Consider the following 24,985-nt stretch of genomic DNA (forward strand, 5'->3'; position numbering starts at 1 on the left):
CAGATTTCACTGAGCATTCATGCAAGCAATTTACATATATTAAAGAAAGCATATTCATATGCTTTGAATGACACTATTTTTATTTAGAAGCTCTCTTAGTCCAAGTAATATTTTAACTTAATCTAATACTCACATGAGCTTTGCCTCCACCTCTGACTCTGTTATCAAGTTCTTAGAGCACTAAGATAGAAGCTTTTATGAGACTTTCACCTTACCTGCTTTCTGCATTTTTGATAGCTTCAGAGTCTTGTCAGCTTTTACCTCTTCCAGAGTTCGTAAACCCGTTCTGTACCACTTCTCAGATGTCTTCACTCCCACTCCAAAGACTGAAGTAAATTGCTACAGTGAGTAGAAGAATGTGCATTTTAGTGTTGTTTTCTAAAAAAGTGAATTAAGAATAAGTAGGTAACAAGGAGGTTTCACAGGGAAAATACTGGGCAGAATTTATCTTACACTGAAGATTAATAACAGTGCAATACCAACATACAAATTCAGCTTCCTTTCTTTGCATAGTTACATTGAACAGACTGTCGCTTTTATATAGAGTTCTCAATACAGTAAAATCTAAACAATAACACAGTAGTAGTCCCAGCATCTTTATGTGATGTATCTAAACACACACTTTCAACTAAGATTTTAAATAAAGATAATAGTCTTTATTTTTACTGCATTTATAAATAGAAATGCAAACAATTATGTTAAGAAGCTCACTTCCCTTACACTGATGTCACTATCTTTCCAATTTTATTGACATGACAATTTTGTAATATATGCACTACCAGTTCTCAGTTGGACATGATGTTGGTGTTGCAGCACTCATGAGAAATGGGGTCTGTGGGAAACTTGCAGCTCTTGAAATTCTGCACTGAGGGCAATGGGTCTCAATGACGCATGGAAACAGATGGTAAGTATATAAAGACAACTGATCTATGCTTACATTACATTCTATAAAATATGTATGTTTGGAGGTTATGCCCAATCTTGTTTTCCGAAATAGGATTCAGTTTCAAGTACAATCAGTAGAGTTTATTTGTTTGCATATTATGAAACAGTCTTACAATTCTTCAGTCCTCACATGAGCCAAGCTAAATTCCTATACGTCTTATTTGGAGCACAGATTTCACTATTTTGCCCACTGGAAAAAAATATGCCCAAATCTACCAGGCTCTGAAGCTTTGGTATGGTTATATCCCATTTATTCCAAAGTAATTTTGTACACTAACTTATTCCCCAAGAAAGGATGTAAAGCAAAAATGTCACAGTTGTAAGCATTATTCAGTGGATCAATATCTCAGATGAACAGTGACATGAAAGCAAGAGGGAACACTTTCATGCTTGCCCGAAAGCACGCTTTTTATGTTCAGTTTGTCAATACTGAAGCTTTCAATAGTTTCTTTGTACTTTCATAGAATTCAGTGAGTAGCTGTGTAAGATGTGAATAACTGCTGTTTTTCATTGAATCTACAACCTCTGAATTCCAACTATGCAAGATTTATTTTGGGTTTTTCTAAAGAGATTAATTCATTGGAAACAAGATAAAGGACAGAGAAAAATTAAAGTCTTGGATAATATTAAATAGGAATTACCCTACACTTGGTATATAATGGATGAAATTACCTATTCTTTGTTTGAATCACGGGTATTTATGAAAGAATGTGATCTTTTTTTAATATTTAGATTGTTACATTTTAATGTTTTTCCTAGTGCTAAAAGATATTCAAAAGAGTCTATGACTGGGTATAGAATGATTCCAAGAGTCTTAATTAATATTGGGATAGAGAAGTAAAGAAAATGGATTCTGTGCCACTGTCCAATTTTTTTAAAAAAAACAAACCCACTTTTTTTCTTTTTTTTTCTTTTTGGGAAAAACCATCTACAGCCAGTTTAGCCAAAATATTGAGATTGTGCTCAGCCAACAAGAAAGCTACGTATGTTGTTTGTAATTTGGCATGTGAAACAAGGTATAAAGCATATTTGAGGTACTCTGTCCCCTGATAGGTTTTATTCTGTTCTCGAAGAATCTGTGAAACCTAAGATTTATTGGCTGTCCCTCAGTCTTTACTACCATTAGTAAGGAAGTCAGGTTCCTGAATACTGCTATACATGTGTATATACACCTCCTAGAGTATTGCTGGAGTTGGTATCAACAACTATCACTGAACATCATTTCACACTTGTACCACGGGTCAGAGACAATGGAAGAGCCTTTCAATAGCTGAAGTAAAAGTGAGCAATTCAGGAGATAATTAAATAGTTCCATTTTTTTCACTTTCTGATTTAAATTTTTCTGAAGGCACAAACAGGATATTTTTAGAGATTAAAAATACAGCTAAATTTGAAAAAAATATTTCTCAGAATATATTTTACCAGTGGTGAAGTCACTAAAAATTCAAGAAATGGGAACTGCAATATTTATGTGATTTAGATTCCTTTAATTATGAAGCAGCACAACCATGTTTCCAAACCTATAATCTTCCTAACAAAGAAATATCTTCAGTTCTCTTCCTTCTGCCTCAAATAAAAGAGAATTAAAATAGATCAGAGTCATCTTCTTCACCTGGCATTTTCTTAGTGCCAGAATAAGATGGTATAGTGTTACGATAATTAACTGACGAAAATGAAACCCAACATTGGATTAAACTTAGAGCAAAAGGTATGCACCATGTTAGTTTTCAGAAAAAGACACTGTTTAGTTCAACCTTAAGAGCAATGGTATATGCATCACATTAGAGAAAGATAACTGATTTCACCACTATTCCTCACTCTATCATAGTGTCACTCTCTCCCTTTCTCTTTATTCAAGACCCTTCTTTCTTGGATGTTCCTTCATAATAAAACTGATAGTTATGTCTAAGCTCTGCTAAACAGAATAAAATATATTCAACTTTAAACAACAGCAACAAACCACAAAAGATTTACCTTAAACGATTTGTATCGTTCATCATTTAACACTTCTTTAGCTCTAGAACTCTCTCCTTCTTCAATAATCTCCTAAATAAGGGAAAACATAGCTTTTTAAAAACAAAAAAATAAGACTGTGGTAAGATTTAGTAAAATAATTAAAGTCTTATCAACCTGTGAAAACATGAAGAGCATGTGCATAATATTTTATTCCATTAGGATCAAATTCTGCAACCCTTTGGAGACAGAAAATTACTGAAGAATGAACGAGACACTGGAACCACAGAATAAATTTCACAGTGCCTCTTTACTCGTAAATTTACTCAAGGATGAAGTAGAAACTGGGACCATGGAATATATTTCACAGTACTTATTTGCTCATAAATTCACAGCCAGAAAGCAGTTATTTATCATAAGCTATCAACGAGTTGTCCTAAAAATTAGACTTCATTATTTTCAGTTTACTTTCTTGAGAGTAAGAACATTATCAGAACAAATACGTTTTTTCTTGAGCATACAGTTCCTTCTGTCTTCCTGATAAAAACTAACAAACAAACAAAAAATCCCCATCAATAAATGCCTCAAACCATCCTATTTTCTGTGGGATCATAAATGAATTCCCAGTCCCCACGTAGCTGGTTCAAAGAGCACTGCAGAGGCTACATTCTTAACCAGTGGAGTGAGGCCAACAAGGAGCCAGAGTGAAGCACGACACTCGGCAATGGCCTTTCCAGACAGCGGAGCGCCCAATCAGCTGCCTGCTGCAACAACAGCACCTGGAATGTGGGGTCCTGCAAAGGCTAAGAATGAAAGAAAAATGCAGGGAATACTCAAAGCTCCAGTAAGACTGTAAAGATCATCTATCACCTAAATAAAAGGCCCTGCTATAACTCATAGCAAGGTAGGATTTAATATTAAAGTACTAAAATAGTATTTCTAAGAAAGCATTCGGGTAAACAAAGTGATGTTGCCAAGGGCAGAAGTCACATGAACAAACATCCAGATCAGAATGAGCCTCTTAAAATTACATACGAAGATGATATTGCATTACTTATTAATTTGTGTTTATTATTTACCTTTATTCCTAAGGGCAGGGGTTCCATGACAGAACCATATGTTACTACAAAAGGTTTCCAGAAATCATTGTGTTCTTAGTAACAAGGATAACATAATGTTATTACAGGAAATACAGAAGGTTATGTAAATACAAGCAGATATCAATGCTCCACTCTGTGACCTCTAAAAGCAGATGTGTGAAAGAATCAATCAGTAGATAATTCCGAGATGTTACCTCAATGACATCTCTGACTCGGTCTCCCATGCAGGGCAACCCTTGTATATCTTTCATTCTGGTTACTGGAAAGGGAAGAAATTTCAGCACAGAAGCTGCTCTCAGAAATTCCAGGCAGAGTATTTCATTTTCTTTGAACTCATAATTTTCAGCCATTATCTCAAAGGCATCCTGCGGATGGGAGAAGTGCAGAAAAAATTTAAAGCTTATACTATAAAGCTATAAAAGCTTAAACTATACAATATACTCCTTAGAAAGGTTACCTTGTATGCTAATTCTATAATTATTTCTTTACACTAGGGTGAAAAGATAGAGTTCATAAAAAATATTCAGCATAGTTTTCTAACCACTTGAAATTTTCCAGGTATCATAAAAATTGTCTTTTAGAGGCAAATATGGGAAAAGATTTTGATCTGTAATAAAGTCTTTTGTGAGACAGACTTTTCACATTCTGTGCAGATCTATTAAATCAATGTGAAACAGCACTATCATTTTTTGAACTGTACACAAACAAGTAATCCAGCGGGTCAGTACCTGACATCATTTTCAGACACAACCAAATAGGAGTCTGTGGCAATACTGGAAACCACCTGCTTGTTTCTGAACTTGCAGTCATGCTTCTATTTAGTAATTTTAAAAAACAAACACACTTTTTCCTCATTTTTCAGATGTATAACCTATGCAAAGTAAAAAAATATTTCTTCGTTATTCTGCAGGTATCCATGGCTTGGTTTATTTGACATTGCACCTAAAACTACCTAGAAATTCTCAGTACAACTATTTATTTTTCTTTATTTAGAACTATCCATATGTCATTTATGCAACTTTGGAGTCTGTCTCCTTCCTAGAAAAAAAATATTTTATTTGTATTTATATATATATAAAGAGCAATTTTTAAAAATTAAGTTCAAGAAACAGTTTGCCCAGTGGTGAAGAGAAGCAGAGCTTTTTGACTGCCCATATGGAACACTATGTTTTGGAAGAGAACAAATGCTGCAAAAAGCATTTGTAAATAACCTATGATAAGAACTTACGAAGGCTTGAAGATGACTGGCACCTGGAAATCTGAGTTCTTAAGGAAACTTTCCACAAAACCACAGCAATTTTCAAAATTGCAAAATTAAGTGGTTTCTTCAGAGATGTTTAAGTGTGTACCATTTCCCAGAAGAGGCTTTTGCTGTGCTCCTGCCAGGGACCCCATTTTCACACTTCAGCCAGCCTCTAAAGAGCAGCTAGTTAACAAATCCCTGCCTTGAAAGGGACATATGTCCCACAACACCGGTTGCTGCATATTCTCCCTGTTTGCCAGCTTACTCCTGTTTCTTCTTTGAAGCACAAGGCGCTAAGAAATAACAAAGAAGTGGCTGTCAGTGTGCATCTGCCTGCAATTATCACTTCACTGAGCGGTAGCCCAAGTGTCTGTTCAGAAATGGTTTTGGAATAAGGATGAGTAACACCCTGTGACACAGATATTGACAGCAAATGGCTTAGTAGAACGATGTCTGCAGTGGATAGTAGGAAGGAATAAGATTAAACAGCTTTTTCCTGCCTTCACTGTTTATGGGATCACTGTTCATATTTAGGCTCAGATTTCATTTTATTTATAATTAAATGTATTATTATATAGTTTAAAGAAAAGTAGTTTTAAATTTTGCTTGGATTTTTATTTTAGCATTAATGTGCTTTATATTGGAAGATAAAGCCAAGTGAAAACCAGCAGGCAATTCACATCCTAAATGCTACATCTGTAATATCCCCAGGTGAACTGGAGTCAATTGCAAACCCACTAACTGATGTGACAGCAAATCCAGTGAAGTCATCCCTTTATTACATTCATGGAATTGAGAACAGCATCTGTCGCCCTGCATTGAAGGAATACAGACTGATTTAAACAACCACAGAAAGATTTTACTTGAGGTACAATCATTTAGATCATTAAAACAGAACAAAATTAAGCATACCTTTCACAATGAATGTGGAATATTTACATATTATATTTCATTGTTTGGTCAGTTCTAGAAAAACAGACCATCTGATGTGTTGTTCAGATTATAAACATTAGGTTCTCATTGAAGCAAAATGAGGGTTTTAATCAAAATCTTCAAGAAAATGTAGTCTCTGCTGTCCCCAGGATCTGCAAAACTTTCCTCTTATTCAATCAAAAATATGAAAGACATTAATTTTTTTACAGTATCTCTGTAGAAGAAATAGGACATTAGCTGAACAAAACCACTTTGCTTTCTTTTTTTTGCTAACATTTGAAAGAGTATAAAGTAATTAATTAGAGCTTGCTACAGAGAATTTGCTTTGTTCTATATCACAAGTATAAAACCTTGCTCCTTGATCTCTGTAAGGATCAGTCACCTGTTGTCCATCTCACTGGAAAAATCCTCCTCTTAGGTGCATATTTATTTCTCAGCTTCCCTGATTAGTAAGTGCTGTGCAATTCCATTTTCATAACATTTCATTAAGACCTCTTGAGTTAGAGAGTTGCTTGGAAGATGCTTAATCTGGAAATTTCCCGATTACCAGTATTTACATTCAGCTAGCCCTTGGGTATAAGGAATCAAAGAGGTGTGGAGAGAATGCTCCTTTGAGGAGAAAAAAAAACCAAACAAAAAACCAGCAAAAACACCAAAACCCAATGATCATTCTGTTAAAAAAATAGCACACAAAACCTTTGCTTCCTTACAGCTGTCTTTAAAGCTCCTGCAGTGACTACCTGGATTTATTCAACTGCTATTCTTTTTTTTTTTTACACATTGAATATTATTTCTTTGCTTGACAGATTATGTTGTATTTAATTACATGCTTTTTGGTTAAAGACAGGTGCACATTACACTTCCCATTTAGAAAGAAAATTAATGCAGAAAAAAGGTAAATGACCAATTAGAGGTCACAAGCAGCACGAATTCATTCCAGTTTGCATATGGAAGAACAAATACAGCATACATAGTACTGCAGAGCAAATGGGGAATAGATATTTTACAAGTGGGGTGATAGGAGTCAGAGGTGGATTTTTTGGGGATGTTCTCTCAAGTTCTTGTTCTTTTTATTCTTTATCAGCTTCAAAGTCTCCTTCCTTCTATGCAATAAATGATGCTAATTCTTGCTTTAAGTGAGGCTTACAGTCACAAAATTATGATTTCTTTTTCTTTCTTTTTCTCTCTTTACAATCTGTGCACATGAATACCAAAGAAAGCAGTGTCTGACAAGAAATTTCTTACCCAGTTAACACAGAATTAATCAGGCAACAGAACCAAAAATATACATAGCTGCTACATTCTTGTTAAAATAGTCTATGCAGACAAAGACATAGCAAGACAATAGTTCTCCTAACCCCCTGCTCAGCAATGTCTAGTAATTACATTGTCTGGTACAATCTTCTTCTTGATTCAGAAGCACAGAAAGTCTAAGGATGTTTTTTCTCATTCCCAACAGGTGGTCTCTCACATGCACATTTAAATAGATGTATTCTGCACTAAATAATCAGCCAACATCATAAACGTGACTGCGTATACCAGTGCCACTGCTGGTTTAGAGACATATTAGCCCCTTTCTGCTAGTGGGAGGGCAGGTTTCAGAGAAGCTGTGTCACCATCACTATTGAAAAAGGCAATCACATATTGCATTTTACTCGGAAGTTGATAGTCAATGAGAAAATATAATCAAAGCATTTTTATCATTCTAGTTCACATTTTTAGTGTTTTCATGCCTTTGCAAAGCTCATTAAGCTGTTTTAAATAAACAATTAAATAGTACTGAATATTCATTATTCCCTGTACAAAACATAGCCTGCATATGCTGCAATTAATTACAGATCTGTCTCTTTACATAAAATTGCTGTTGACATTCTTTTTGATAAAACCTTTCTGATTTAAAAAAAGAAAGCAACTGAACTTCAAGTGAAGTTGATGTCTATCAAATATTATAGCCCATATTGAATAATATTCCAGAGGGAAAAAACACAGGAAATTCTTATATTAGCTGAGCAGGGAAAAAGCTTGCAATCTATTGTATCTCTAGTGAGATCTACTTATTAGGATACAGAAAGCAAAGTTACTGATCATTCATTTATTCTAAGCCTTTGTATCTTTTACATTAAGGACCTCACCATCTTTTTATCAATAAGATCAATACTCAGATTGCGAGGATGAAATGGACTTCAAGATCACAGTGAATCAGATACAAAAGTACACAAAGATTTAGTTGAATTATGTTAGAAATAAGGAAGAGGATGAATGTACCACAACACATTCAATATCTAGTATTTGAGATCTAATAAGATAAAACATCATTAACAAAATAAAGCTACCAGTAAGCATCTTGTACATGTAAAATTGCACACTAAAATACATTACAAATGCTAAAAGTCATAAGAATAAATCAAAACAAAGAGCAAGATTCTCAACTAATAACTGAGAATGATTCTTGGAAAAAAATAATAATCAATAACACTATACTGGTTTATGCCTGCTGGACAGCTAACCAAACAACTTTCAAAACTAATAGTAAAGTATGTGAGTCCACTCACATTGAGAAAGTCAAAAGAAGCTCATGGCCCCATGCTATACTTCATACTATCCTGCTCGTTTCAACAAGATTGTCAGACCGCTTCCATTGCTACTTACAAGGCAGACTTAAGCAACCTTAGCTTAAGACTGCGAGAACAGACATCACCAATATTATACTATCAAGAACATATTTCAAATCTACTTCATTTTGTACAGGCATCACGGACAGGGAACTTGTCTTATTCCCACACCCGCACCCACTACTCCTCTGCTTGGAAAGTGGCTTCAGACCTCCATGCCATTGTTTCCCTTGCTATCTTTCGCTTGCTGTCTATTAAGGCTATGAATTCTGAAGGGCTTGTTTTTATAGTGTGTTTGAACAGCATCACTTACAAAAAAGGCTTCTATCTTACCCGAGTCTGCAAATACACAAATAAAAATAAACAACATAACCAATGTACAGGTGAACTTAATCTGACACAGAACTGAATAACAAAGTGTGCTAAACAAAACAAACAAAAAGATAATCCTACCTGACACCTGGTTGATGTTCTATTGTACTCAGAACAGCAATTTGAGTTAAATTTCTTTCCCCCCTTAAAACACAGTTTTCTACTTGAAATTTATTTATTAAGCCATAAATCCAAAGGGTCGATCCTAGTTCTCATCACATTTACCGTTAACAGTGTTTGGTGTCAATTCAAAACTGACCAAAGTGATTTTAAATAGATTTAGAAAGAACCATCCATTCAAATAATTTTCTTCTCACTTTCCCCAGTGCAAATCCTTGTCCTGGTTTGAGCTAAATGAAACCAATTTTGTTCAGTGATTTTTACTTTCCAGCTCAGTCTCTTCTAAAAGGCTGCACTTTCTGAAGTTAGCAGCATGTTTTTGCAGACAGTGTGTGCTACTAGCAGTAGTAACACCTGATGTTTACAGTTACTGCCTGAGACTGGGATGCAGAAAGGCTCTTCCTGATACTTATAGTAACCAAGGCCACTGCTGTCTCTTGTGTGCCACCCTGGGGGTGCTGAGTAGTAAGAGGGGTCACAAGGAAGTAAAAGGCTCCACCTCTGGGGAGCAATAGACAGGATACATGACCAACAAGAGCATGCCAGTCCATATATGTCATATTCAGTATAAATTGAGTGATCACAAGAGTTTAGGCCTCTTTCTTCGATGGCCAGTGTCCAGAGAGGACTTTGTCCGGTCTCCTGATTTTGATCTGGATCCTGAGTTCCTGAATCCAGCTCATCACACATGAGAGAACAGGAGTAATAGCACAATGTGCATGATTTCATGGTTCTTGTATGCACACTGTTATTAGAAATAAATATCTGTTAGCTCTAGCTGCTCCTCATATTAACCAATAATAACAGGTTCATTTGCTACAATAGAAAAGAGTGGTACTCTTGAAAAGTTCCCATAATGTGAAAGAAAACAAGACAATTGCAAGAAAATATTTGCTGATAGCACAAAAGTGCAGTTAGAGTGTCAATCACATAACACTGCTCTAGATAAAAACACACAGTGTAATCAGAATCATAAAATGCTAAATGTATATCACAGGTATTAGTATGGCAAAGAAAGCAGCATAAACTCAATATATGTGTATAAATTTGGGTTGCCAAAAAGTGCAGGTGTATTTATGTTCTGTCTGTGTTTTAGGGAGCACCCTCCCACTTATCTTAAAACTCAGAAGACAGTTCCTCCTCAATCCAAAAAATCAGTCCATTTTGCATTGGTATACACTTAAACTTACAAAATTGCAGGCTTTGATGTACTGTCTGGAGAAGTTTTACTGAAGTAAGCTATGTCAGTAAGACAGTACATGTTATTAAGAGTATGCATTCATTTAGTGATTGTCTGCATAAAGGTGAGGTTCTCATGAGTTCTGTTTTAAAATGGAATAATAATAAATGCTTGAGCCACTGGCATAGCAGATATATTTCTGTAGGTTAAAAAAAAAGGGAGAAAATAAAAAGGGGATGTTTTTTTCTCTAACAGAGAGGAAAGGAAACCAGGCATCTTTCCCATGCTAAACATCCACATTCTCATTACCATGAATAACAGCCAAAACAGAGTAACATTCAGTAGCATTAGCAATGAGCTTCAGAATCAGAGAACCATTTGCCTCTGACTTAATTAGTTTCTTCTGTAAGAATTAAATTGCATTTTCCTCACAGAAGAATGTCTTTCTGAATTTTATTGCAGTCTGATATTAATATTCAAATCCAAGAACCCCTCTCAGGCACAGCAGAATGACTCCATTTATTTTACCATATGAAAACACAATGCAGCCCCCAAGTGTGTATTTTCAGTGGGAGAGTGGGAGGATGGCTGGCTATTTACAACTAAGCCAGAGAACAATATTGTAATACTATATTCCATAATTACATTAATGTTTAAGACAAACATAAAGGAAACATGCTAAGGTACAGCCTCTGGTGAAATGATTTACCTTTATTTTTGCCTCTTTACCTAGCTGAACAGCTCTGGCTCACTGGTAGAGTCAGGGCCATGCATTCAGGTGCATTCCTGAAGCATCCAAATCAGGAATACCATGAGGCCACAGTATGTGGGCACACCATGACCAAAAGACTGCAGGAGGCCCCGCAAGTCTGAAACAGTTGCATTTCTTCCCCATAAACTGCCACACAATGCCACTGTCTCCTCCCTGGCATGCAGTCTGACATACTTAGACTATTCCTCACACAACTTACTACTACTCAACAGTTCATAAAAAAAATAATTTGGGTAGGATTTTCCACATACTGAACATACTTATGAAACCTTCATGTCTGCAGTATTTGCCAACCCTTCTGCAGATTCTTCCATGATGCAAAACTGGTTTGGTGTACCTTCCTGTAAATTATTCTCTGGCTATTACAGCAGAATTGCATCTAGTGTGTTAAACTACCACATTGTCCTCATCAGTTCTCACCAAATATCTCTGCTATTTATTTTCAATAAATAGCCCTTCATGGTCAAATATATACAGATCAGGACTCAAGACTGAAACTGATTTCTCCAGAAATCAAGTCTCTAAAAGTGTCTGAATTGGTATATTCAAAGCCTCATTGTAGGCACATCAATGACTATTATTGACTGTTTTCCTGTTCTTCTGAAGAAATTAAAATATTTGAAACGTAATGACTACTCTTTCTCAAAACCATATTTTCAAGTAACCACAGAAAACAGAAACTATGTAAGAAAACAGAACAACACTGGTTCACATAATAAAGTTGTTATAACAAAATACTATCATCAACACATAAATCAAGATGGTTTGGACCTAATTTTCAGGATATATGGCTTCGAGCCAGGGAAAATCTGTCATTTAATGGTTGGCTGCCCACAGCACACACAAGTGAAATATACCAATGCTTCAGTATATTTGCTAAGTGCATGCACTGAAAAATCTGTTGGAACACTTTTATTTGAGAACGTGAATTACAAGTTTAATATAAGACCGACAAAGCAACAGCAAAACTGAAAACAAGGCTCTGTGACACGAGGCAGGCGAACTGGCAGACCTCCAGGGAATGGGCCAGATTTTGCAGTCCATAGACACCCAAGCCTTCAGCTGTCATTGCAAACTTTGGTTGTGAGGAAAAGAAGCAACAGCCCTCAGGAGCTATATTATGCATTGGATATAGTTGAGGTGGAGTCAACTTTCCTCCTAGCAGCTCTCATAGTGCTGTGCTTTGTAGTGGTAGCTGGAAAGGTGTTGGTAACACACCGATGTTTGGCTACTGCTGAGCAGTGCTCACAGCATCAGCACTGTTCCCCCTCACCAGTAGGCTGGGGTGGGCAAGATCTTGGGAGGGGATATAGCCAGGACAGCTGACCCAAACTGACCAAAGGGATATTTCATACCATGTGACATTTGCTCAACAATAAAAGTTAAGAAAAAGGAGGAAAAGGATGGGCATTCATTATGATATTTGTCTTCCAGAGCAACTGCTATGCATACTGAAGCCTTGCTTCCTGGGAAGTCAGTGGACATCACCTACTGATGGGAAGTAAAGAATAAATATTTTGTTTTCTTTTGCTTAAGTTAAATTGCCTTTATCTTAAGTCACAAGGCTTTTTCTGCCTTATTTTTTCCCTGCCCCAATTATTCAGCCAAGGAGAAGGGTAATAGAGAGGTTTGGTGGGCACCTGGCATCCAGACAACAGCACACAACACAACTGTCGATGCAGATGCTAGACAGAATCATTCACATTATCAGCTTGTCCAGTACCACCTCCAGAAGTAAAACACAGCATGATCTCAGAACAGTTACCCTCAAAGTAGGAGGATGAAAACCCATCACCTTTTTTGCTACAACACCTAATTTCTGCTGATACTCAGAAATGTTTGATGTGTAGGATAACAGAATGGAGTCTCAGTGCTTCAGTCAAACTGCCCTGATTCTAATAGGGTCAGCTAAATTTATTTATTAAATGCAAGTTGTACTCTGACATTAAGAAACCTGGAAGTAGTTTAGGGACTGCCTCTCTGTGAAAAACAGGTATAGTAGAAACCACTCAATGAGTATGTTGCTGCTGTCATAGTTTTCGTTTGAACTGAATCTTTGACTCAATTCAGGAATTCAACAGCTAGAAGACAAACTATATATTCACTGGAGTTATAGTTCTCAGTCTTTGAAAATGGAAAAGTGAAAAATGAATAAAGGTATTAGATGTTTCAAAAACTAAAAATAATTTTAAAAGGTATCATTAAAGAGAACTACCTTATTCCAGACCTTCTTTTGTTCAAAATCTTATGATTAATAATGAACAGCTTTGTGCCTTCTAGGAGTAGCCATTGTACTTTACCATTATCCATCACAATTACTTCTACTTTTTCTACCTTCAGAATGACTGACAAAATGTCCTACTACAGAAAATTCAACAAAGAGCTAGACTCCCACACTCCACTGTTTTCAGAAAGCGTAGAACTGAGGTAGGTACTTTCTGTTTCTCCAAGAAGGCTGGTATGTTACCGAATTGTTGGGTCATACTATATTTGGTCTATTTTCCCTTACAATAACATGTATTTGATATTTCTAAAGAGTAAAAAAGAATGACTGCTTTCCAGAGGTTAAATGGTAACATTCACAGGCTTGTTTTCCTAGCAGGAGACGGGGCATGGTAGCCATTTCAAAAGAAGCAGTTTGGGGAATATTGGAATCACTGGGTTTGGGAGGGACCTCAGGAGAGGTCTTTAGATCAACCTCAGGCTCAAAGTAGGGCCAAAACTCAACTAGTATTAGGTTGTTCAAAAAGGTACGAATTTTTAAATAAGCAAACAGTTTAATCTACTTGAGTACCATAAGCACTATTATATAATTGCTATAGCTGATGATTATTTCAAAGCATCACTACAGGGCAAAATTTAGGTTGTTTAATTTTTAACTGTGCATTCTCAGATCAAGACATTTCAGAGTTGCTTTTAGGTTTATCTGTAGTTCTGAATTCCCAAAGGTTTTATTATTTGCCTTGTAAATGTTTTCCATTCTTAAATTACTGGTACTTGTTCTTTTTATATAGAACTTACAAACAATATTTACTTGTAAGATTTGTGTATATTTATAGACACACACAAAAAGTAAAAGCATCAAAATTATAAATAATAATAAAATAAATAAGAAAAATTTAGGAAGATGAGGAGGTGTTTCATGTTAGAGTTGAAATATATGAATGTAACTGTAGCAGATTTATTCAGACTATACTACATCAGAGGTGTCAAATGTTCCCTGTTCACTAGTTGTCACTAAGGATCTAGAACCAGCCAAAAGAAGCCATTGGGCACAATAACTTCAGAGGAATTTAGACCGGATGACTCAGGCTCTTCACACCCACTGAACAGTGTAATGTTACGAGCATTAAATAGGGTATATGACAGTCTCTAAGATTTCTACTTAAGGAGACAATGTAGGGTTGGGGTTTTTTCATTGCAATTGTGAACTGAACTAAACCAAACTTTTGCTTATCATTACTTCCAACATGTAAAATGAAACTGTGATGAAAGTCTAAAAGACATTTTTCAGAACATTATTCTATCATTTGTTTTAAAAATTCATATGTTTACAAGTTATTAGTGTATTTAATGATCCAATGTGTTAAGTTTTCAGCAATACTTATAGGATGCAATTAAGCTTGCACTCAATTTTAATTTAAGTATGGCAGATTTATAACTTTTTAAAACTGTTTTCACTGTGCTGCCTGGTTAACTCATGAATTTGCTGAGGCTGCCATAGAAAATATTGATAAAAGTACTGTATTATTTTATTTATTCTAGTTTTTATTTCATGGATAGAATAAGTATTACCGTGAATTTCTTGTTGTAGTTATTTAAAGTTGTCTTCCTTTGACACGAATACTGAGATACCTTGCTTGCAATAAATGATGGCTCTTCTGATTCAGATGTATTCAAAGGAGGAGACTGATCTGGTTCCTAATAAGAAGATAAAAGGGGGAAAGGATGGGTGACATACCTGTCAAATAGCTTAAAATACAAAAAATACATTTCATGGGCCCAAAACATGTACTTTAAAACAAAAAGAGAAAAAGAATATGCCTCTACTATCTTCCTAGGTAAAATATTTAATTTTCCACTGACTGCACTGACAGTACTAGTTTGTCTGGTGATTATTGGTATTTTTCATTTTCCACAGTAAATTCTTGCAGGGAGTCTTCAATGGCACTATCCGAAAAAGAAAAGAAGGGGGAAAAGAAATAAGAGAGGGGAAGAAAAAAAGCCTCTCTACATGGCAAGCCTCACTACTGCTATTCTTATTATTGCAGTAAGACTGAAAATCTACAAAGCTTTAAGAGTGGATAAGCCTGAAAGAACAGTTTCCCCAGAAAAAACTAGATGATTCGATGTGAGAGATGTTAGACCAAGGGCAGTGAGGGAAGAAAGAGATGTTCAAAATATCCTGACTTTTTCAATCTGTGGCTATATTCAGTACTGGAGGAAAAATGTTTATGTGACGTTATAATAAACTTTTCCCTCCTCTTCCAGGTAATATGAAATAAAACTTTTTTTTTGTTTAAACTCATTAAATGTTCTATTCTGGGATCATTGTAAAGCAATGGAAACATTTATTAACAGCCATAGAAAAGTCATCTCCATCCTTCCATCCAACAGCCCCCGTTCACCTTTACAACGTGGTTTTCTCCTTCAGCCCTCTACATACACGCTGATCCAATTCAGACATTGTTTTCAGGTGTTCATTGGAATAAGGAAAAGGAGCCAGGTCCCAAACCTTAAGTGGGAGTTTCCCATGCACCAGGCTATGTGCATGCTTTTCGCCTAATTTTGCTCCATGAAAAATTGAGGAAGATCAACAAAAAAGTCAGTGGACTTCCAGGAAAAGTGCCCAAATCTGAATACTTTGGCAATACCCAAAGTGTTCTCAGCATTTCTGTGTATTTTTTGTATTTTGTCTGAAAACATTTGGCAGATCTGTCAAAAATGCATCGCACCACCCAAAAGCCGCAGGGAAATGTTTCAACAGAAAAAAAAAACAACAAAGAAATACGAAAAAAATTTTCAGCCCAATAATGAAACGATGCACCCTTTCTCCCCTGTATCCAAAGATATGAAGACATAAAGCTAGCATCTGTGCCAGGCAAACCTGGCACACACACCCCACATATAATTTCCTGCTAAATTGCCTTTATATTTGATACAGGGTAGTTAAATAGTAGTACTCGGGCACATATACAAAAGGCATTTACTTGCACAGCTGACAGAGAAGTGAATTATATGGCAGTTTTCATAGTATAAACTGAAAGGAAGGAAGCTATTTTATGTGTAAGACCACTCTTGGGAATAACAAAAATGGGTTTCAGCCAGGATCAGCAACACAACTCATCCCCTTTTGTACACATTCATGAATTATACTTTGAAATTGATTTTAAATTATATAAACTGTGATTGATTACAGCTACTCTACTGCTTGAAATGACGGTGCCAGCTGCAAAGACTGAGAAGAAACAGAACATTACCAAATAGAATATATAACAAACTGCAATCTTCATTACAACATAGACACACAAATAGCAAGTGCCCTACTTGTAACATTACCTTCCATTGTGGATAAGAGCAAAATTCAGGCAGAAACTCTATGTGATTAACATGGTGATAGGTGCATAAACAACCTGTTCCTGCCTTAGCAAAGGTATCTGAGCGTTTTTCTTAATTGGTAATAGTTATGTTTTAAATAACAGAACTTCATTATGCATAACAACAGAAGAAACTTAGGCTAGAAGTCAGTAGCAAAAATATCTAGCAAACAGTATTTACCATAGTCTGGTTTTTAGGGAATACTATGATGCCTGCATGAGAACTACAGAGACAATCCTCTATCATCAGCAGAAAATAAGAACAGGATTGATACTGCTTTTTGTTGGGAAAAACAGATGGGATAAAATCATTTGTACAGATTACAGGAAAAATCAAGTTTCATCCAGTAGCAATTACAGCACAGAACAAGCAATCCTGGAAACTCACACTGCCTCAGAATAATTAGTAGTACTAGAAAGAAATAACCATGGATATGACAAAAATGTAAGCATTAAAACTCCTTTTCTTGCAGATAACTCCACTAAATTAAAATGAAATCACAGTACACAGCACAGGGGCAGCCACTGAAAACTATGCAAATTCATAGGCTACCTAACTGCTAGAGCTAGTCAGAGCTGCAGTAACAGTGAATATCACTGTCACTCCTTCACAGTGACATTTTCCACATGGCATAAGCAGGAAAATAAGCCTGTACCACTAGCATCAGTTTATAGAGAGCGGAGAGGCTTAGTTTCAGAAGTAATTTGTAGGGGGCTACTTTGCTCTTTGTCAAACTATTTTTTTTAATACACAAAAAAGTATAATGGCATAAGAGAATAAGAGAGAAAACGGAGGAGCAGTGAATAAGGTGCGCAGATGCTGGAGACTGTGTTAGGCCACATTACTCAACAGCCAGCAGCTTTGTGAAGTCCAGACAGCATTGAGCAAATAATAAAGTCTGCTGATATCCAGCATCTTATGAAGAGAAGGCAGACAGTTTATAAGTTTCATTTTATTCTCTGAGAAACTGACTGTCAGTGTGAAGGATTTCTTCTATTAGTTAGAGCCTCTCTCTTTCATGAGACAGAGTGAGACGTTCCAGAAAATGTTAAATATGAACTGCCTGTCACAGGATAAGGCAAGGGATCAGAAGATGTGGTATTTCCTTTTCTTAATGTGGGTGGAAATCCTTTGTTCAAGGAAATAAATCTCCCTTCCTTTCTAAAAAAATAACTAAGTAACTAAAAAAACAACTTTTGGGTTCTCACTGAGGAAAAAGCAGACGAGACACAGTTGCAGCACAGTTCCTAAGGCTGCTGAGAATGTCAGCCTACTGATGGTTCTCTTCCTTTCTGTTTATCCCTCTGGAAGCTTCCCCTCTGGTTCTTTCCTCTTCATTACCTAGGAAACAGCATTACTTTCGAGCATATGGGGACGCCCTTGCATAGGACATGGACTTATGTCCACATCCTATTATTATTCAGAATCCCCCCCTGCCTCTGGTGGAAAAGATGTCTCAGAACAAAGGTATTCCTTCACCAGAGAAACATTCTGTTTTTCCTTTAAAGTGAATGTTTGACTACCACATTTCCATAACCTATTAAATTAAAGGATGGCGATTAACTAGAAAAGTCAGCTGTTAATGAATGATTCAGTAAGAATTCAGGCTTAGATCTGGTCACCCAACCTTCCGTACTCTATAAATCACTAATGTCAGAGCATCTTGGATCATTCGCAACCACAGAAAGATGTATTTTAGTGACAACTGTAAATAATATGTTAGCTAACGATCTGTAACTCTGGCTTTATTCCGCTTATCTTGCATGGAGAAGGATATTTCTTTTAGTAATGCATTAAAACAAATGTCCTGAATTAAGAACAATCTTTCAAATAGGCTACTGTAAGATCTGAAATGAAATCTTACTGCTATTGTTATTAATGGGAATTTTAACACTAATCTACATCAGACAAGATTTCACCCGAAAAAATTCCCCCAGTGCAATCCATTCCTTCTACCTCAAAACCTTCATGATGTAGACTGATTTCAAGGTTTGTTAATTCACTTTCATTTCACATTTTACAAGACTGACATAATGAACCAAATTTGTCTTCAGTGAAACTCCAATTAAATTATATTACGTATGAGTTCAGTCTAGCACTTAAAAAGAAAATTAACCTTTGCTCGAATCCTTCCTCATTTCTCAAGGCAGAAAAAAAAAATAATTGTGGTGACACTAGAACAATAAAATAATTTTAAAATTTGCTGAACTTCTAGAATCATTTCTCTTCCTTCCTTGTTTGCTTTACAAAAATGTTTATTACTTTAGAGCCTCTATATAATTAAGACTGGTCTTAACTATAAGCTTTAAAGTTAATGGTACAGCTGTCACTGGCTTACTTATTGCACTCTACATTTATTAGCATGAAATCTTTGCGTTCCAATAAAAATAGCAGCTCTTACTTGCAGAGCCAGTCTCAAAGTATGATAATGATCTCCTAACAGTGCTGCTACCTTTTTTCAGAAGTTTCTGTTCCAGAAGTATTCCAAAAGGACTTTTATATATGAAAGAAAAACTAAAGTAAGTTCAGCTTGCAGTGGCCTTCTCATTGATTTAAAACAACAACAACAAAAACTTAGCTTCAGCATCATTGGGAGACATTTTGGAGAAAGACAAAGGCATTTCTTGCTTTGAAAAGAAAAATCTAATCTTCCTGAGATATCTGAATCTATAAGCCTTCATGTACTGCTGAAATTAAGAATGTACATAAAGGGTAATTTTGTTTACTTATAATCCTGACATGAAACTCTGAGCAAAGCTTACAGGATTTTGCTCACATTTTGAATTTACTTCTTGTTTAGAGAACTTCTTTGCATTCCTAGTATTCATATTTTTAAGACCTGCTTGCCTGTGAGATTATATAATGCAGTAGCTACGAGGTTTTCAGGTTTTTTTTTCTGTTTTGCATTAATTTCTTTGGTCTATTCTCCCTCCAGCAGATTCACTGAAAAACTTATAAATACACTGCAAAAATACTTCTTTGGAAAGATTGCAAATATAGACACATATTCTGTCATGGAATTATACTGAGTTTGAGAGCCACAGCTCCATCTGGTGTATCCACTCTTTTCCCCCTCAAAGTCTTATTAAACAGTAATTCTCATATGTAAAATCCTGGAAAAGAGTTCCTGGCAATGAAATAAGGCCAAAAAAATTAATCAGGATCTATATTTTTTTCTTGGGGAATGGTAATATTTACAAATCATCCTTTATAAACATCAGGATGAAGAACAGTGCAATATTGCTGTTAAATACTCAGGCATCCTCTGCCTCACAGGCAGGTACACGCTGCGGATCCTGCCATAGTCTCAGTGTTTACGGTTTTCCCAGTTACTGTTTTACAGTGGGGTCCCAGTTCACATGAAGACTAATCCAGATCCTCAGGAATCACCAGGAATCTTTCACTTTTATGCCAGAGAGTGTCCAATTAGACTTGCAGTTCTCCTGATGCACAAATTAATTTCTCCACCAGTGCACGTTAAACCCATCACAGTGATGCTTGGGTGCATGCAGAACGAGGGAGCAGGTTCATCCTGCTGCAGCGCAGGGTCTGTTTCATGGCCCATCCCCCAGAACGTCCTGTTGTCGCGCTGTGCACAGCATGTCCAGGCATCTCTGCCACAGCCGCACCATTTACAGTCTGTACTGGGTGTACTGAACACCAGTGTTCCATATCATGGTCCAGTTTAGAAACTAGTACATAATTTTGTCAGGTAAAGATCAGAAGAAATTATGTCATCATCCACTGTTTTAAGGTCAAACGCCATTCACCAGACAATCAGCCTGCCATTCACAGTATCTTCTGACTTAGAGCTCCCATTGGGAGACAACACAATATAATAAAACCTTTTTTTCTTAGCACAGTTTTGCTTGATGGTGCCAAGTTTGTAAATGCATGTCCACAGACTGCAGTAGCCTTCGTTTCACAGGCCCTTCAAGGGCCCAGCAGTTAGATGATCACTTCAAAACAATATAAAAATATTAAAACCTTTGCTGTTTGGAGGAGGCAAAGTAATCCATCAGGAGCCCATTAAAACTCACTGCTCTCAGTGGGACATTTACCATGATGTTGCGGTATTTCTAGAAATACCACAAGTACCACAACAGCAGCAAGTCCTTTACTGATGGATATTTCCCCTTTAATATCACCCCTGTTTTGTTACAGGAATGATGTGCATTGCCAGTTCATAACATGTGACAGCATAGTAACTTGGTATTACCAGATGTCAATATACAAGGTATGGAAGGTATCTTTGATATGTTAAAACTGTTTGAATTACACATGTTAACTTAAAGGAAAAAAAAAAGTTATGTAATCTTTTAATTTACAACTAACACAATTACATACGGTTTTAATTTAAAAAAATAATAATCACACACATTCATTTTGAATTTCACTGTATTAGCACTGAAGGACCTGTCTTACCATGAGACGATATTTCATTTCTGTATCAACTGGTCTTCCCGCTTCCATGCAGGCTGTGAACCATGAGATATCCAGTAGTTCAAATCTGGAGGTGTCACCCACAGCCTGTGCTCTCAGCCAGTCCAGCACCTCTAGGTAAGAGTTGTTCTCAGCCACAACATGAGTGACAGAATCACTGTCAAGAAGTACACAAAAGGAAATTTTCCTTTTTATTTTTTTCTTTCTGAACCCAGACACATACAGGCACAGAGCTGCTACCTCCATATTTACTTGCCATGCACTTCCTGAGAACTGTAGTTTATTTGTATATTAGGATGTGGTAAGTACTTGCATTTTCATATCACAGTTTATCTATTCCAGTCACTGAATTCGCTTTGAGGAAAGACTTAAGCCTGACAGCTCCTGCAAGTGCAGCATTTTCTTTTTTTCAGGATCATTTGCCATCCATAGGACACTATCTTATTACACATTTTTTTGCAACTCTGAAAATATTTGGCTTGCACAAGCAGTACCATAATGAAAAAGCTGCTTTACGATACCTGACAGCCCCTTCTCAATATTCCTGATAAATGAATGAAAGTTTTACCATATTTAAAAGTCAGATAACAATAATTCTTTAAAGCTTTACAGCTAGTAATATCTTTCTGTAAACTTAGCTTTTCTGTACTTACATTAAGCTCTTTACATTGTCAAATGTTCATGACTTAATCTTATGAATTATGTACTTCATCTTTCTTGCTACTAAGAGATCAGTCTCTCACAAAACTGATAGCTTAGTGAATATAAAACTTACAGATTGAGTTATCGTTCAAAAGCTCATATAGTGTACATTCCTCAAAAATACAGTAGCACAAGTGTTATTACACTAAATTTGGGCTGATGTACTAGAATACCACTGGAAAGAACCCCATGATAGTTCATGATTAAAAAGACACAGTTCCACACCTTCCATATGAAAATGAGGAGAGGGACAAAGCTACATTTCAACAAAAAATTACATACATGCTTAGGACGATTTGTAAATTTCTACTTGCCCCGCTGATGTTCCTCAGCAAGTTTAGAAAACTTCTAATTTGGTAGGAAATTTTTGAGTGATTCCTGGTGTTCCCCCTTCACCTACAAAGGCAACAGATAATGGAGGAAAATGAGTTGATTTTGGCATGTACTTTCATAAAATATGTAAGACCTCTATGTCTCTGAAATACATGCCAGAATCAACTGATACCAGTCACCAGATTCCTAAACTTCTTGAGGGATAGGCACAGATAGGGTCATTATTTGACTTAGCTTTAACAGAAATAAGCCTAGGTTTGGAACATAAATCATCCTGATGGCAGCCACCTCCACTTGCAAGCCTCCGTAACCTCCTGCTAGCCAGTGCTGGTAACAGACTTGTGCATATATAACAAATTTCAAACAGATCTGGCAGATTGCTCTGCTGCCTTTCTGTAACACCTGGAAAAGTTAAGCCATCAACCTGTCCAAGCAGATAGGACACCACTGGTAGGATAGCTAGTTAGTATGGACTTTAAAAAATAATATGGTCTAACTTAAAGGAGATTGCAAAATCTTTTGAAGCAAACTTCTGTCTAGGAGATCAACAAAACCCCTTGGCCTAGCCCTGTGACCCTGATTCATACTCATCACCACTAATTTCATTAAAATAGCATGACAAATACTGTTCACCCCATAGAAAACATTGCATAACTCTCCAACTCATTACATTTTGGAAACATAAGAAATGTATTGAATGTACTATACATCAGAAATATGAAAACTGTCATGGTATAGTACAATATTTTGCTCTCCAGATTTTGTAACTTGTAGAGCAGAGTCCATCAAAAAAAAATCCCAATTTATTTCCATCTAGAAGACTGCAAATCTAGGTTAGATGAATCTCCATGAAATACTGTTGGGTTTATTACCATCTGATCCTGCTAGGCCCTACTTTAATTAAACTGTCACATCTTGTGTAAAAAAAAAAAACCACACACACAAAAAAAAAGCAAACCAAAACAGTTAGAGACATAGAACTTCTGCTTCCTGTGGTTTATTTCACTTTATATAAAATATTCATATGTAATGTATTTGTACCAAGCTGCATATCTGGGAACTTTGCCATCACTACGCTCAGAGCAGCAGTTGAGCTGCTGTACACCAGTTTCCTCTGGTACCTGTACAGCTGTGGTTTTCACTTGCACGAAAAGTAACAAGTTTAGCATTTCCTCTGACATTTTCAAAAACAAATATCAACAGCTAAATAGTTTGGTTTATCCAGTAGCAGCTAAGGTGAACTTAAACATAACACTTGCCTTTCATACAACTGAAGTATTGTCAACTAATACCTTTGTGTTAAACCAACCCAGAAAAATCCTCTACTCAATCCTCAATGATTGTTAATGTAGGATTCAGAGGGGCTCAGTTAATTTTTGTACCCTGAGATTCAATTAGTTTTGTATCAGACGCTAATTACCTACTTCTGTTCAATACCTACTTGAATTTTTCTTTACAAATTACTTCATCCTCCCTTCTTCCTCATGCTTTCAAAACTGATGGGATTGAAAAGACTGAAAAATCTGTGGAAATGAGCTCTTATAGGGAGGACCCAGTTGCGCACTATCTGCATACAGATACAGAAAATGATGAATATTTGGTTTTCTTCCAGCTTTTCAGAGAACCTATATAATGATGCATCTTTCAGAAAACTGCATGATATAACTAGTACTCATGAAAAGACTGTTTGGAGGAAGGTTTCCTTCAAAATGAGTTGGTTTACTGAAACGCCACCAGAGAAATCTGCAGCTGGAGTATATTTTCACCCTGAATCGCTACATCCACGGTATTTTATTCCAAGGTTTTTTCCTACAGTGCTCTTTCAGGTTGTACCAAAGGGTAAGCCAGTAACTTTGAGACTCATATGAGTGTATTACTCACAGGAAGACTAAATATTACAATACTAGAGGTGTTCTAGAGAAATACCCCCCCTCAAGACATCATGTTTCCTGTATATGTAACTTTTTTCATTTCAGGAATTGGCCATTAAGTTTAGACTAATCTTAATGTGACTTCAAGGGGGAAATAAACAATGTCTGACTTAGATCAGCTAAAGATGTAATTCATTTATTCCAGTGAGACTACACAAATGCACAGAAATATAATCTGTGAAAAACATTTTCAAGTACACACTTCGAATATTCTATTTTCCAAGTGAGAAGCAGTACACTGAAAAATGCAGACACGTTAAAACTGACAGACTTAAGATAGATTAGAACTACAAATTTTAGAGGTAAAAAATTAGAAATTTTGCTTATGTTTATCTTCTCTGCCCAGTAGATAACAGAAATGAACCGCACTTTAGAAACACCCACTGAATCCTGAGCCATCTTTGTAATGGGAAGAGCCAAGTATATCCACTAAATATATTGTCAAAAGTTTAAGCAACAGTCACTTTTATGACTATATTTATTAAAATAAATGCTTGAAGCAGCACTGTTACATCTTATTTCTACACAAATAAACATTTTCCTACCTTAGCTCACTTTCTACTCTGAAACCTTTTCTTCTTGCCAGCTCCATCAAAAATGTCCTTCTGGTCATCCCCATCTTCCTCTGCATAATAAAAATTACAAACTTATTGAACTTGATTTCATAACTGCAGGGTAGTTTTGGGGAATGCATCATTTTCTGTTTCTTCCTCTGGGAGGATACTGCTGGAGCTCTAATCTTATCCAT

The 24,985-nt window shown here is 36.1% G+C and overlaps 1 protein-coding gene across 1 annotated transcript; it reads right to left on the reverse strand.

Moving 5' to 3' along the window:
- Window positions 1-215: 215 nt before the first annotated feature.
- Window positions 216-24,985, reverse strand: DNTT (DNA nucleotidylexotransferase; the record flags this gene model as incomplete). The annotated part of the gene is made up of 6 exons (XM_009867953.1): window positions 24,783-24,985; window positions 21,254-21,428; window positions 15,026-15,151; window positions 4,193-4,363; window positions 2,920-2,991; window positions 216-339 (listed from the first exon to the last, which is right to left on the reverse strand). Coding segments are annotated over exons 1-6 (871 nt in total), but the record flags the coding sequence as incomplete, so codon positions are not given.

The sequence above is a fragment of the Apaloderma vittatum genome, unplaced genomic scaffold (assembly GCF_000703405.1).
Source record: "Apaloderma vittatum isolate BGI_N311 unplaced genomic scaffold, ASM70340v1 scaffold18354, whole genome shotgun sequence".
Taxonomy (NCBI): Eukaryota; Metazoa; Chordata; class Aves; order Trogoniformes; family Trogonidae; genus Apaloderma; species Apaloderma vittatum.